Here is a 13,836-nt window from a genome sequence, read left to right as displayed (position 1 = left end):
CACGACAAACGCGTGCGTTCGTGCGTTCTGACTTCTTTTCACTTCCCATTCCTCTTCTCTTACAGCCTCCAGTCTGACTGACAGCTTATGGAGCTTTTTCTTGACGGCCACGGATCTTCCTTGGTCTGGGTGCCAGCCCCATGGTGGGTAGTATGAGGCTTAGAAACTAGAAGCGGAACGATTTTCTGACCTATTACAGATACATGTCGTGGCGAAATGGCCTCTGAGGTCTGGGAGTCAGACCCAGCTGACTGGGACGTCGATGCTGTCGTCAACTTTCTCTGTCGAGGCACTGCTGTATGGTCGCAGGCAACAAACGCACCCCGACCAGACCCCTCCATGCTCGAAACTGGACTCCGTGATAACCTTGTGACTGGAAGCGTGCTCCTCAACCATGTCAATAACGAAACTCTGCGAGTCGATCTGGGCTTGAAGCCGCTGGGGTATCGTAGCAATCTTCTGACTGCTATTGACTACCTTCAGCAGCGATCACCCAAATATCAAGACTCTAAGAAGTTCGCAGATGATCTACACCAGCCCGTCAGGGAACATGCGACACCTACATTTTCTCAGAGCCCTGCTTCTCGCCCCTCGGCTTCTGCCCCAGGCCTACATGGGACAAACAACAAATCTCCACTGCCGAGCACCTCCTTCGATCCCCCAAGCTTTCCCACTCGCGATACCACGCCCGCGCCTGCGCGTCCTCAACAAGGACCTCGGAGGATCGTGCCTCAGAAGATAGCAGAAATCAACCAGCCAGATCAGGGATTGGATTCACTCAACTCGATGCCCTATGAAGGGACCGGTTTGTCACACAATAAACCCAATCATGATCAGGGCCCATCCTCAGCCGATGATTCCCAGAAGCAAAATCTTTCATTAGTCCAAAAAGAGAATCTTGATCACCGTTTTCTCGAAGAGTATCTGCTTGAGAAATACCCCCCGGAGAGGGATGATGAGAATGCTCTCCCGGCATATGGTGACTCTGGTTCCGAAGGACAGTACGATGAGGACACCTGGGAGGAGATCGTGCATGAGCACCCGGAATTCACAAGCAAGTTTGCTCGTCTTCCAGACGACCAATATGATTCTGTTCTGTCGGGGTTCATATCCCAGCACGAGGAATGGTGGCGGCAAAACCAGTTGCCAAAGGAAACACGGAAAGCGCGCCGTCGATGGATCAAATCACGGAACCACGACTCTGTGGACTCGGAGAAAAAATCCGGAAATCGTCAACTGACTCTCCTCGAGAGACGCTTGCAAACCCTCCGAAAGACGATTGGCGAAGTCGATCATCACTCGGTGGACGGGTTGAAAAAGGCATGCGGGAGTTTGGAGAACACCATCTCGGATATCTGCAGATACAAGTACACTCTGTCGGTCCTGGATCAAAAGGAATGCCCGCCCGATGTGCCTCGAGCTTCACGGGTCCAAGGAACGAAGAAACCAACATCACAGTCTGAAGAAGAGGAAACATTGAGCTCAGAAACCCCAGAGTCCTCGTCAGAGCAGCCCATCAGCGATTTTATCGTTGAAGAGTCTGATGATGCTGAAGTTTACGTGAGTGAGAGTGATGAGCCTGTGGTTTCCTCAGAGAGGCACTTGTCTGCGGCCTCGCATGGTGCTCCTCGATCACTGGCTTCTTCATCGTCGTCATCCTCCAATGAAGATAGTGAGCCTATCAGATCGACTGAAAAAAGACGGAGAGTCAGTGAAGGAGCCTTGGTCCGCCTTGCCACTTTTGACGATGAGAATGTCGAATCTGTGGATCTTACCGGTGATACACCTGATTCGATGAATACGGACGCTGTTTACGAAATCGCGACCCCTCCAGTCAATCCGGTTCATTCACAGGTGTCAACCAACTCCGACCTGGACGACAAGATGCGAATTGAAACACCTCTATTGAACCAGCTATCGATTGTCAATACGAGGTCATCAATGTCTCCAGCACCGGACCTTGGTTCCAACCTGCTCCTTAAGTCTCCACCAGTGGCTAGGAAAACCGTTGCCATCTCCCACACCCCAGCGGCCAGCAAAACTGTCCCGGTCTCAAAAAGGGATGTCTCCGATCAGCCACGCTCCACGAACTACGCAAAAGAGCTTGGTAGAGTTGCGGGACTCGACTGGCACGAAATTCATGACCAGATAGGGATTCTGGCAAAAAGCGTTGCCTCTTTGCCTTCAGACGAGTTCGCGAAGTTTTCCAAGTTCTTATCTGGGTTTTTTGAGTCAAGCCATCGAGGTTTAGTTCAAGAGGCACTGCTGTCATTCATTGATGAAAATTGGGAGTTACACTCCGATCAGGATGAGAAGGAGTTTGCTTCGCGGATGGCAGCATTGTTTATTTCTTGGGTGAATTGTGTCTCACTTAAGGAGAAAGGCCTCGATCCTCAGCATGCTGAGAACGCATTGACAAAAATCGATCCGGATAGCCCTGAATTTGCGCATTTCCATCGGACACTAAAGGGTTTCATTCTTGCTTACAAGCCTGGGCAGTTGACAACGATCCCGGGTAAGGAAGTGATTGAAATCTTCACCGATACATCTTCCGATGTAACTACTCCGTCAGACGCCTTGGATTTGCAGACCAAAAAGCGGAAGAGACATGTTGCTGTGAAACAGGAGACCCGAAACACGCAGCGGCGAGCGCAGGCACGGCAGGAAGAACAGGACAAGGCACGAGAAGCCCTGCTCAAGTCAAGAGAATTCATGGGCATCAGCAACAGCGACCCAACCAACCAGGCGGTCACTTTCAAGGATCCGATCATCTATCTCGACCCGCATATTGGAGCACAAGTCAAGCCACATCAATTGAAGGGCATCCAATTCATGTGGAGAGAGTTGATTGAAGATGAGACTGGCACAGGTTGCTTGCTCGCCCACACCATGGGATTAGGCAAAACGATGCAAGTGTAAGTCAAATGTATCGTATTGTGTTGTGACCTATTCCCATTAACAGGCTCATAGAATATCCCTTCTCGTCACCATCGCAGCTGCTGCGGCGTCAGAGAACCCCGATATCCGCAATCAGGTTCCCGTTAGGCTTCGTCATTCTCAGACGCTAGTCATATGTCCGTCTTCATTGATACATAACTGGCGTCAAGAGTTTATGTTATGGACCTCGACAGACAGCCATCTCGGTACAGTCAGGTCTATCGACATCACGAAACATTACGGAGACTTTAACAGGCGAATTGAAACGATACGAGCTTGGGGTGAAGAAGGCGGCGTGCTTATCATTAGCTACGATATCCTTCGGCAGCTGGTCCAGAACAAAGAAACCAAGGCAAGGGCGAAACCTCTCGCCGACGAGGTTCATGAAGAGATCAAGGATTATTTGATCAATACACCGAACATCGTCGTGGCTGACGAAGCGCACAAGATGAAGAATCCGGGAAGTGGAGTCGCTCAGGCCACTAGCACCTTCAGGACCAAGAGCCGCATTGCTATGACCGGTTCTCCCCTTTCCAATTGCCTCGAGGAATATTACTACGCGGTTGACTGGATTGCACCGGGCTATTTGGATGACCCTGCGACCTTCAGGCATGTCTATATGGAACCAATCGTGACAGGACTTGACATCGACAGTACTCGGAGCCAACGGAGAAGGGGTCTCATGAAACTGAAAGTGCTGAACGGGATACTAGCTCCTAAGGTCGACCGCGCCGATGTTTCTGCGATCGCGGCAGATGTTCCTCCCAAGACCGAATTTCTCATTGCTGTGCCCTTGACGCCCTTGCAAAAAGAGATTTACAATGCCTACGTGGATGCTGTGATGAAAGACGGTGAGATGCCAAATACCCAACTTTGGGAGTGGATTGGTCTTCTGCAGATCCTCTGCAACCACCCGTACGCTTTCCGGGAAAAACTCATGAATAGAGCCATCCCAAGTGCAGATAGGGAAATCATTCCCGGGCTTGAGGGGGTTTTAAGAGACCCCAAGCTCCCACCCCCTGTACTTGCCCGGCTATTTCGGCTTCTCAACTCCGTTCCTGACCTTCAAGATCCGTCTCTGTCCAATCGAGCCCTTTTACTCGACAAAATCCTTGAAGAGTCTTATAAAGCTGGCGACAAGGTCTTGGTCTTCACTCACAGTATTCCTACCATGAATTTTCTGGCGAAACACATGGACAAAGCGAATCGAAGCTATTGCCGCTTGGACGGACGGACACCAGTCGCCGCACGACAGGAAGCCACGCAGGAATTCAACGAGAGCGATAAACATCAAATATATTTGATCTCGACCCGTGCCGGTGGTCTTGGACTGAACATATTTGGGGCAAACCGCGTGGTAATCTTTGACTTTGCCTTCACTCCAGTCTGGGAGCAGCAAGCCATCGGACGCGCATATCGTCTTGGACAGAAGAAGTGCGTCTTTGTCTATCGCTTCCTTTCAAGCGGAACTTTTGAGGAGGTTGTCTGGAACCGGTCGCGCTTCAAAACTCAACTTGCTACTCGAGTCGTGGACCAGAAAAACATGGTGCGCGACTCCTCTAGTAACGCGGCCGTGTACATGTTCCCAGTGAAGGAAAATCCGCGCCAGGGGTTTTCTTCCATGTTCGGCAAAGACCCAAATATTCTGGACAAAATTATCACCAGCAGCCTGAGCGAGGCAATCGTGCAGGTTTCCCTAACTGATTATCTGGACGACGAGAACGACCGCCTCACCGAAGAGGAACGCCAGAGCGTGGCGAAAGAATTGGAATTGGAACAAATTCGGCGAAATGATCCGGTTGAGTACAAGCGACGGCAACAGGCAGCAGCCATGGAGGAGCAAAAAAGGCGTCAAGCGACGCCGGCGCACGAGCAACTCCAGCGGCAGAGACAGTATCTGCAAAATCTTCAGCAGAACCGAACTCAGATAATGGCAGACTTGACTAGGAAAGATGACCCTATCGAGCAGACTGTCAGACAAGATGCTCAGCTACAATTGGCCATCATCGCCTATCAACAGAAACAACTCATGGAGCGTGGCATGATGATGACGATGCCGCAGGCACTACAGATGATGCAGACGGCTCAGTCTCCTGTTGTTCCTGTTGTTCCTCCCAGTGGGCACAATATCGGTCCGTCTCCCCTGGGTCAAGATCAGACCTCGGGTAGCCCGATCTCGCCGCCTGGCTTCCCCAGATCACCCGCCACACTGGCACAGACGGTGGCCCGGCCCGCCTCGCAGAATCCATACCAGCTGCAAGCCGGCGCCCACGCTCTGCCCCCGCGGCCTGCAAGCACCAGCTAGGGCCCGCTGGCCGCCTTGGCTCTGGTTTTAAACCCCACTTAGCCCGGAAAGCCACCCCTCCCCCTCGGCCGCCATGGGAGGGACGCATCGGTTCAGTCGGCGCCGATGGAGATGAGTGACGAAGAAGGCCAAATCCACTAAATGACTTTGTTCATCTTGCGCTTTTCAAGCTGCATTCACGACTTTGGTGACCGGTCTTGCCTTTTGCCTTTTTCTTTCTTTTTTTTTTTTTTCTTCCTGTTGCTTTGATGTTAAGATGATACCCCTTGCGAATGTATGATTAGATACCTATCTCTTTTCCTTTTTTTGCTTTTCTGCTTGTCGATTCGCAGGATCTTGCCTGTGGATGGATTCAGATTCTTCATGTATCACTTCATCAATGAACGTATGATCTATGATGCGTGGTGTCTGTTGGTTCTTTGGTAGCATGCAGGTATAACCGTAGTGTAGAATTCTTGCTAGGGATTCAGAGAAATAGGTTACGCCTGCAGCAAGAAAAAGGTTTAGATTTGAACACAGCAAGGGATTGTAAGAATCAACAAATGAAACTAATCATACAAGTCAAGGCGAAATGCAGGGATATTTGGTGGAAACAAAGTATCAGGATACAAGAAAGAGGGTAATAAGACATGTGCATAGAAATACAAAGCAAAGCGCACCACAGATATCAAAACCCCATCAAATACACAGCATAAGAATCAACCCAGCAAGCTCTCAAGATCCGCAATCCGAGTAGCTCGATCCTCCGCCTTTTTCTTCCCCGTCTCCCGGAAAGCAGCCAACATGAGACTGCGCTTCCGTTCCTGGACATCCAGCACACGCTCCTCGACGGAGTCCTCCATGACAAGACGCCAGACGGTAGTTTCGCGCTTCTGTCCAAGACGGTAGACACGGTCCACAGCTTGGTCTTCAATGGCAGGCGCCCACCAGCTGTCGGCCAAGATGGCCTGGTTGGCTGCGACTAGATTCAAGCCGACGCTGCAGACGCTCAGACTGGCGAGGAGCACGGTGCAAGAAGGGTCGTTGGAGAATACTTCTGTAGAATTGTCGCGTTTCACAGATGTCATCTTGCCGTCGATGCGGGCGAATTTGATGCCGCGTTGCTCGAGATGAGGCTCGACGAGGTCAAGGAATGACGTCCACTGGCTGAAGACCACGCTCTTGGTACCAGGTGCCTGGCCCTGGGCCGTCAGAATCTTGACGAGGGCTTCGATTTTACTGCTGGGGTCGTTGGGGTCAACGTCAACCTCATTGTTATCTTCGCCGAGGTCGACAGCGGGGGAAACCAGAGTGGAAGTGTCGTTGATATCGGCACGGCAGAGCGGACACTTCCGCTGTCGATCGATAACCTGTTCGATGCACCCTCGGCAGTAGGAATGGGCGCAAGCTGTGATCACTGGCTGCTCAAAATTGTCAAGACAGATGGCACACACTTCCTGGCTCTCGATTTGAAGTTGCAGCATGTCTTTGAGTGCCTTGACGTTTTCTGGGGTCAGAGGAACAAGTTTGTGTTCGTCAAGCGTGTCCATGAGCTTATCAATCCGGTTCTTGCAGAGGGCCCAGTGGTTGCAAACTTGACGCAGCCGGAGAATGACCTCAAGAAGGTGAGAATACTTCCCTTCTTTGTCCTTGAACTCCAGAAGAGCACCTTTTGCCTCGTCCCTGAGATTGAAGTTAGCACGCAGATTCCCAAGGGCAGAGAAAAGGCCTGTAAGACGTACTGGAGCGCGTTGTACTTCTCCTGTTCATGAGCCTGGAATTTGACGCGAAGGACCCGAGATGTCATCTCGGGAAGACGCAAATTGATGAAATTCATGTCCTTCCTTCGCCGCAGGCAAATAGTGCCCATCAAAGCTTCGAGAAGCAGCCGAGCTTCGGGTTCTCCGGCTGTAAGAGGGCGAATCAAGACGCTATTGAATACTGCCATGTCTTCCAAACCACCGGTAAGACCGAGGAATCGCACCTGGGAGTACAGGTCCTTGAGTGTGTTGATGATCGGGGTGCCAGTCAGCGTCCAGCGCGAGTCTGCACGCAAGCCGCACGCAGCGAGAGCACCCTGCGACCGAGGGTTACGAATCGTGTGGCCTTCATCGAGCACCACACGACGCCAGTGGACGGAAAATATGCCTGTTTTAGGCATTGTCTTCGCGTCCTGGTTAAAATCCTTAATTAGAGCACCGTAGCTCGTGACCACAACATCATACTGGCTCAAATTCGCAGCCTCCTTTTTGCCAGAGCCATGGTAGATCAAGACACGGGGAGCGGTTTCACTGCGGGTGTGATCTTGGATTTGGTTTCTCCAATTGCTCATGACACCGACCGGGGCGATGATCAAAGTAGTCTTGCACGAGTTGGAAGTCCGAGGTTGGGCATTGGCAAGAATCAATGAGATAATCTGGATAGTCTTGCCCAGCCCCATATCATCAGCCAGGATACCACCGCTCGCAAGGGGAGGTGGAGTGGATGTGGAGTAGTTGGTCGCGACATTAGTTAACATCTTTCCTTCCCGCTTCCAGAGCTGCACGATATCTTCGGAATTGGCGGCAGGAAGATTCGGAGACTCTTTACTGATCATCCAGGCGAGTCCCTGACGCTGATATGGCAGCAACTGAGTAGCCAGACCAGCCGGTGTATCGACCATGGGCATCTTCTCTAACTCGGTTTCCTTCTGACCAAAGTTCTCCACCACCTTACCCACATCTCTTGGATTGAAACTGCTACTCTGGCTGAGAAGTTCTTCCAAGCTCTCACCCTCTTCGCCAGTGCCGGTTGGAGCGGATAGGTTGGAAAACATGGGGTTGTCTGAAGCCTGCCACTGTGCTGCCGCCTTACCAAGAGCCATGGCACGAGCCTTCTTCTCGGCATCTTTCCGCTCTTTTTCGAGCTTCTTTTCCCGCTGGTGTTCGTCGCGCTCTCGGCCGTTGATCTCAGTGAGAGGGAGTCTATCCGCTTTCATCTGGGCTTTGAGCCCAGCTCGTTGGACGGGATCATTGGTGCCAAAGAGTTTCAACGCAATCGGGCAATCAAATGCGCCGATATGGCCAGTTAACACGCCTTCGATCAGAAGATCCCTGGCATCCTACAAAATGCAAGTCAGCCATTATCGGGAGAAGTGATAGTTGTAGGATCATCATGCCATGTATTTGGCCAGCTTTGCGGCTATAGTCTTCGGAATGTGACCGATCTGCATGCCCATGACGTTGTCGACCCGAATGGCATTGCGGTCGTACGGGTTAGTAGGCTCCCGCTTGAGCGTGACATGCTCTCCCGGGTTGGCATATCCATTGTAGAAACGGACACCGACAATCTTTGCATTCAGAAGGCCTGCCAGCACGGTTAGTCTTCAAATATGTGATGTCAGGGGGAGCGAGGTACCGTAGAGAACGAAATTGGCAAGCGAGGATTCATCAACCTCTTGGCTACTCTGGACCAGGTCTGTGGCTTGAGCATCGTCCTCGTCCGCGCCAATGACCTGCGAAAGCTGATTCAGGGGAATATAATCCGCGCTTTCGCCGAATCGCTGCGCGGTGCTGATGCTCTGCGGGTTCAATGAAGATGGGCCCGTGCGGCTGGTTTTGGGCGCATGGTGTCCAGATGCATCATCGTCGGAGTCGCCCGTCAGATCCAGCGCGTCGGACTTGCGCTTTCCAGAGTGGACGGTCATCGTGGCCGTGAGTCCATTACCGGTAGAAAGAAAGATGATTCGATCGGGTCTAGCCTAGCGGGAAACACGGGCGCGTGGGAAACACGACTGCACGTGACGCTTTACGTCAGGGTGTGCCACTTTCTTTCGCTGTGTTTGTTGACTGGACATGACGGGAAAGAGAAGAAGAGACGATCCCTATCCTTGAGATCTCTCGAACCTCGTGGCCTTTTCAGCTCTGGTCTTCACCCCCCCGTCCCCCAAGCCCAAAGATCCCCGGGTCGCCCGCCTGTCTTAGCGCGTCTGAGCGGGCGCCACTCCCGCATGGCCGATCCCCATAGACCCTACTGGGAGATCGTCCAGAACCATGAACGCAAGCTCGATGCCTTGCTAGAAAAGGGCATTTACAAACCAGTCTTTCTTTACCATGCCGTCATCTTCAATATCCTCCCGTGGATCGGCTTGGTCATTCCGCGCCACATACAGTATGCTCGGCCGTTGATCTTTACGATCTGTCTCGCCCTAGCGGCGGATGTCTTCAGCAGCCGTCGGGCCTTGCTCGGGGCTAATGGATATATGGTTGGACTGCTGACTGCGTGGTGGCTCGTGTGGAGTACTATACTCGTTGCGTTTAGCGATCTCGAACATGATTTCCAGCGGATTGAACGGTGGTCTGTTGGAGACGTTCAGTCTCATGGCAGCGCCCAATGTATGTCATTGACGAAGGTCGAGGGCAATCCCGAAGAAGACCAAGACTGTTTGCTCCTTGACAGAGAGGTACATGCTCATGACCAAAGCAATGGAGGTACCGTTGTCAAGCAGACCTCCAAAACCCCCAATACCAAAGCGATTGCATCATCCGCACGACAAATTGACCAGTTTCATTGGCAATCCTACCCCCAGCATCTGGGACATCGCATCGAATGGTGTGCTGGCCTCCTGTTCAATCTACGGGGACCCGAATGGAACTGGCGAGCGCCCCATCTAGGACCTCTCCCTCCATCCGTGCATGCCCAACTCCATCCGGGATTCGACTCAAACAAACTGAAAGCATCGGACGCCACTTATACAACCGCCAAACAATGCCTCCAATCTGCCCTCTTCACTTGTCTGAAGACATACCTCTTACTAGACATCCTCAAGGTCCTAATGATGCGCGATCCCTACTTCCGAGGCACAGCTCCTCCGGACTCCCCGCCGCCATTCCCATTCCACCACTTCGCTTTACACCCTCTCCTCACGCGCGCCTATCACTTAGTGCTCAGCTGCCTTGGTGTCTTCGTTGCACTCAACTTCGTGACCTCCTTCAACCCGCTTATCTTCCTGGGCTTGTCACTCGCGTTCCCCAATGCATCCCAAGCCCTAACAGCCGCTCCGCTCAATGTCCCTTGGCTCTACGGCGATACCTTCGGGCCCTTTATCTCCCCAATCCTCGACCACGGCCTGACAGGCTGCTGGGGTCGATGGTGGCATCAGCTCTTCCGCTACGGATTTACCGCAGCAGCCAACTGGCTTCTCTCCCTCCTCCCAGAACAATGGACCGCTCACGCGCAGATCCGACACATGGCGCATGTTGTGGTGGCATTCTCGCTCAGCGGCTTCGTGCATGCTTGCGGAAGCTACACTCAGCTGCCCAATACGCGTCCCGTCTCGGGCACGATGTTGTTCTTCTGCATGCAGAGTGTCGCAGTCATCGCGGAGCGTGTGTTCAAGACATCGATCCTCCCGAAACTGCCTCTTCGTGCCGCGCCGCGCTCATTGAAGCGCGCTGCCAATGCAATCTTTGTTTTCTGCTGGCTGCTCTTCTCGGGCGCTTTCATTGCAGATGATTTTGCAAGGGGTGGTCTGTGGTTGATGGAGCCGGTTCCTGTTAGTCCGCTTCGCGGGTTGGGGCTCGCAAATGGAGAGGGCTGGTGGTGTTGGAGGAGGCCTTGGTTTCGGTATTGGAGCGATGGATCCTACTGGGGCAGTGGTGTGCGAGTGATGTAACCCACATAGACCTAGAATATTTTATTCGGATTGTACAGAGAATACAAGAGTTTTTTGATATCGTTGTCTATCTATTCATACATGATTTATATTTTTCATCCCAACATGGGGACATCGTCATCTTCATCCTCGGAGTCAGTGTCGGACTCGATGTTCAATGTGGGCAACTCGTCGTCGCTGTCATCAACAGCTAGTGATGCCGCTGATGCAGATGCAGGCGTTTGGAGCGTGGATGGAGGCTGTGATTGCGCACTTGGCATATCAGTTCGGGTGCCCGTGGACACGGGCATGGGGGCAGAGACTGCCTGTGTGACCGAAGTGGCAGGCTCTTCAGTCACAGGTGTTTTCCCTTCCTTTGGAAGACTTTCTCCGAACCTTGCTTTCTTCGGTTGCACATCTGTCTTCTCCGATGGCTTAGAGGAGCTGGCGGGTTGAATGATGGCTTCTTCAGCGTATGCCCGCTTGTGTAACGGTTTCGAGGCATCTGCCGCGATGGGTGACTCCAATGCCGGGCCTGGAGTAAGTACAGGCACAGGCTGTCGAAGGAAGTCGGAAGTTTTAGGGGCGGCATCGTACATCTCGTCCTGCATGTCCTCATCCTCATCTTCAGCGTCAGCCTGGGCGTCGAGCTCGGGTGCAGTCATCAACACCGGCATTCTCGGCCGAACCAAGGCCTCCACCTCCATCTGGTCAGCGTAGCCCCGAACCAGGAACGGCATGATACTGGATCCTGCGCCGCGGCCCTTGATGGCCGGGACGGGGTTGAGAACACTAGCAAGCATGGCGTTCTTGTCCGCAGTCAGAATGATCGTGCGGTCGATCTCGGCCCGCAACGAGGGTGTAAAGAGTGCAGCAGGCACAGAGACAAGCGCGACCTGCAAGAGTCTAGATGCTGCGTGTTGGAGTTCAGGGGATCGTAAAGATGATTGTGCATCGCGGGCTTTTTGTAATTCGGGATTCAAAAATGAGTCCGCGTTTGCTGTGGTTTGGCCAGTCTTTGACTTTGACTTCGAATCAGACTGAGTGTTTTGAGGCGGCGTGGATTCTTCAGTGGAACATGAGACGTCAAGACAGCAAGCGCGAAGGACACTTGTGAGAGAATTCACGTTCTGCTTCGTCATTGCTGGGCCATTCACAGAGACCAAGGAGTAAAGTACGTCGTATATAGCAGAGCGAATATCCCGGCTAAATTTTTCATTGCGAAAGACCCATGTTGTCTGATCCAAAATGGCCTGCATCACGGGAGTGGTGCTGCTTTCTAGCAGATTGATCACATTGCGCATCAGATCCATGCATGTAGTATGGATGCGAGGAAGCTCGGCCCACAGCATTTCCCGCTCGTCACGGCTAATCTGTGGATTGGTTTGGACACTGCTCTGGGAGGGGTCTGCGCTCTCTGGCGGCACAGTCACAGAGGTGAGCCGCGAGGTCAGGTCGAGGATAGATCCCAATGGAATAGGAATGGCAGATGTAGAGGGCATCGAGATGAAATCTGACAGAAGTTCCAGGAGCGCAATCAATCTGTCGGCGCCTGCGTGCACCCCCCTCCATCCTGGAAGCCCCAACAAGTCTGGTTCCTGGTCGCCAATGTCCTGGCTGTAGTTCAGCCGAGTTGCAATCAATGTCGTATCAACGGACTCCCATTGCTCAACCACCGCCCGGAAGAGGTGATCAGCCGTCCGATGAATAGATCTAATAGTCGACCTGCAATCGTCATTCCAGCCCGCGTCCGATTTATCCTTCGGCGCGCATTTGTACAGAGATGCGAAAAGGTGCTCCGCCGCATCGACCACATTTTCTGGGAAATAAGCCGGTGGCGAGGATCCAAAGATTTCCACCAATAATGATCGCAGTTGAGGGATAAAGGGACGGAAGATTGTTGGGTGTCTGCTAATCAATTCCAGCAGAGCGTGCAGAACCGTCTCCATAAATGGGCTGTTTGGCTTCGATTTCCGGCTCGAACCGGACGGTCCTTTCGCCAAGACAGATACCAAATTCAAAGCAGCAGTGATGAATCCTGGTAGTTGAGGAGTGGTGATCTCCCGTACGAGAGTCGGGTACTGATAGGTGAGGTGGAAGATGCGAGTCAAGGTGACGATGCACATCTTCCTCGTCGAGATCGGGTCTGGTTTCTACAAGCCAGATCTGTTAGTATAAGTCCACTTCCAGAAGGAGTGCAATTGCATACCGCCAAAATTCCAACCAAATTGCGAACGATTGGTTCGTATCCCCGGAGAATTTCCCATTGGCCCGCCTCCACCGCGGCCTTGACCAGCACCACCGCGGTCCATCTGCCTTCGACGCTGCGATCCTGCAGCAAGCTGGCCAGTCGAGTCTTCAGCTTATGAACCTGCACGGCATGGTCCGAGTCGGACTTGCCCGGTTTCTGAGTCTGCGGCGCAGAAAGAAGCTCGGCGCAGTCGCTCAACGAGGTCGCCAGGAACGAGGCGATTGGGGGTAATTGTTCGACAGGAGTCGTAGTCAGACGATGCGTGACTGCGCGCAATGTGGTCGTAGTCATTTTGGGCCCGACACCGCTCGAGCGTGGAGTTATTGAGTTGGAAAAAAAGATCAAGTAAAAAAAGAAGAGAAGCTCGGGCCAACTGAAGTGGATTCGAGGGCGGTAAACTATGGGCTTAGTCATGTTGATCATGTTTACGCAGTGCATTCACTCTTTCATCTCCATCTTCTCTCTTTCCCTGCATTATCAGGCCCGAATTTGCCTCCTTGAGAGAAAAGTACGACCAAGCAGCCTCAATCATACTCAAGGCTCTAAACTCGGAGCCAACGCTCACTTACCCAAGTGATGATCTCACGAAACTGCGAGTTACTCTGGGATCGTTCGATCCGGAGGACTTAGAACCGCCAGACTTGCTGGTTTCTAGCATGTGGTTTAACCCAATATGCTCTTGAATTTGTTACCCTCGCGATGGCCCAGACTACGACGAGGTGGATGGTGGGC

At 52.5% G+C, this 13,836-nt stretch overlaps 4 protein-coding genes across 4 annotated transcripts; 2 read left to right on the top strand and 2 right to left on the bottom strand.

Moving 5' to 3' along the window:
• Positions 1–216: 216 nt before the first annotated feature.
• PFLUO_LOCUS6073 (uncharacterized protein) lies at positions 217–5,242 on the top strand (the record flags this gene model as incomplete). Its single annotated transcript, XM_073783584.1, has 2 exons — positions 217–2,915; positions 2,971–5,242. The coding sequence occupies 2 exons, from the start codon at positions 217–219 to the stop codon at positions 5,240–5,242; spliced, it is 4,971 nt and encodes a 1,656-aa protein (XP_073640124.1).
• Positions 5,243–5,940: 698 nt separating this feature from the next.
• Positions 5,941–8,906, bottom strand: PFLUO_LOCUS6072 (uncharacterized protein; the record flags this gene model as incomplete). The annotated part of the gene is made up of 4 exons (XM_073783583.1): positions 5,941–6,904; positions 6,964–8,321; positions 8,379–8,566; positions 8,618–8,906. The coding sequence occupies 4 exons, from the start codon at positions 8,904–8,906 to the stop codon at positions 5,941–5,943; spliced, it is 2,799 nt and encodes a 932-aa protein (XP_073640123.1).
• Positions 8,907–9,209: 303 nt separating this feature from the next.
• On the top strand, positions 9,210–10,874 carry PFLUO_LOCUS6071 (uncharacterized protein; the record flags this gene model as incomplete). The annotated part of the gene is made up of 1 exon (XM_073783582.1): positions 9,210–10,874. The coding sequence occupies one exon, from the start codon at positions 9,210–9,212 to the stop codon at positions 10,872–10,874; it is 1,665 nt and encodes a 554-aa protein (XP_073640122.1).
• A 95-nt stretch (positions 10,875–10,969) lies between these two features.
• PFLUO_LOCUS6070 (uncharacterized protein) lies at positions 10,970–13,395 on the bottom strand (the record flags this gene model as incomplete). Its single annotated transcript, XM_073783581.1, has 2 exons — positions 10,970–13,006; positions 13,063–13,395. The coding sequence occupies 2 exons, from the start codon at positions 13,393–13,395 to the stop codon at positions 10,970–10,972; spliced, it is 2,370 nt and encodes a 789-aa protein (XP_073640121.1).
• Between the last annotated feature and the right edge of the window lie 441 nt (positions 13,396–13,836).

Source organism: Penicillium psychrofluorescens (genome assembly GCF_964197705.1).
Source record: "Penicillium psychrofluorescens genome assembly, chromosome: 4".
In the NCBI taxonomy this organism is placed as follows: Eukaryota; Fungi; Ascomycota; class Eurotiomycetes; order Eurotiales; family Aspergillaceae; genus Penicillium; species Penicillium psychrofluorescens.
Note: the sequence above shows the minus strand (reverse complement) of the source record. Positions and strands in the feature narration are given on the sequence as shown.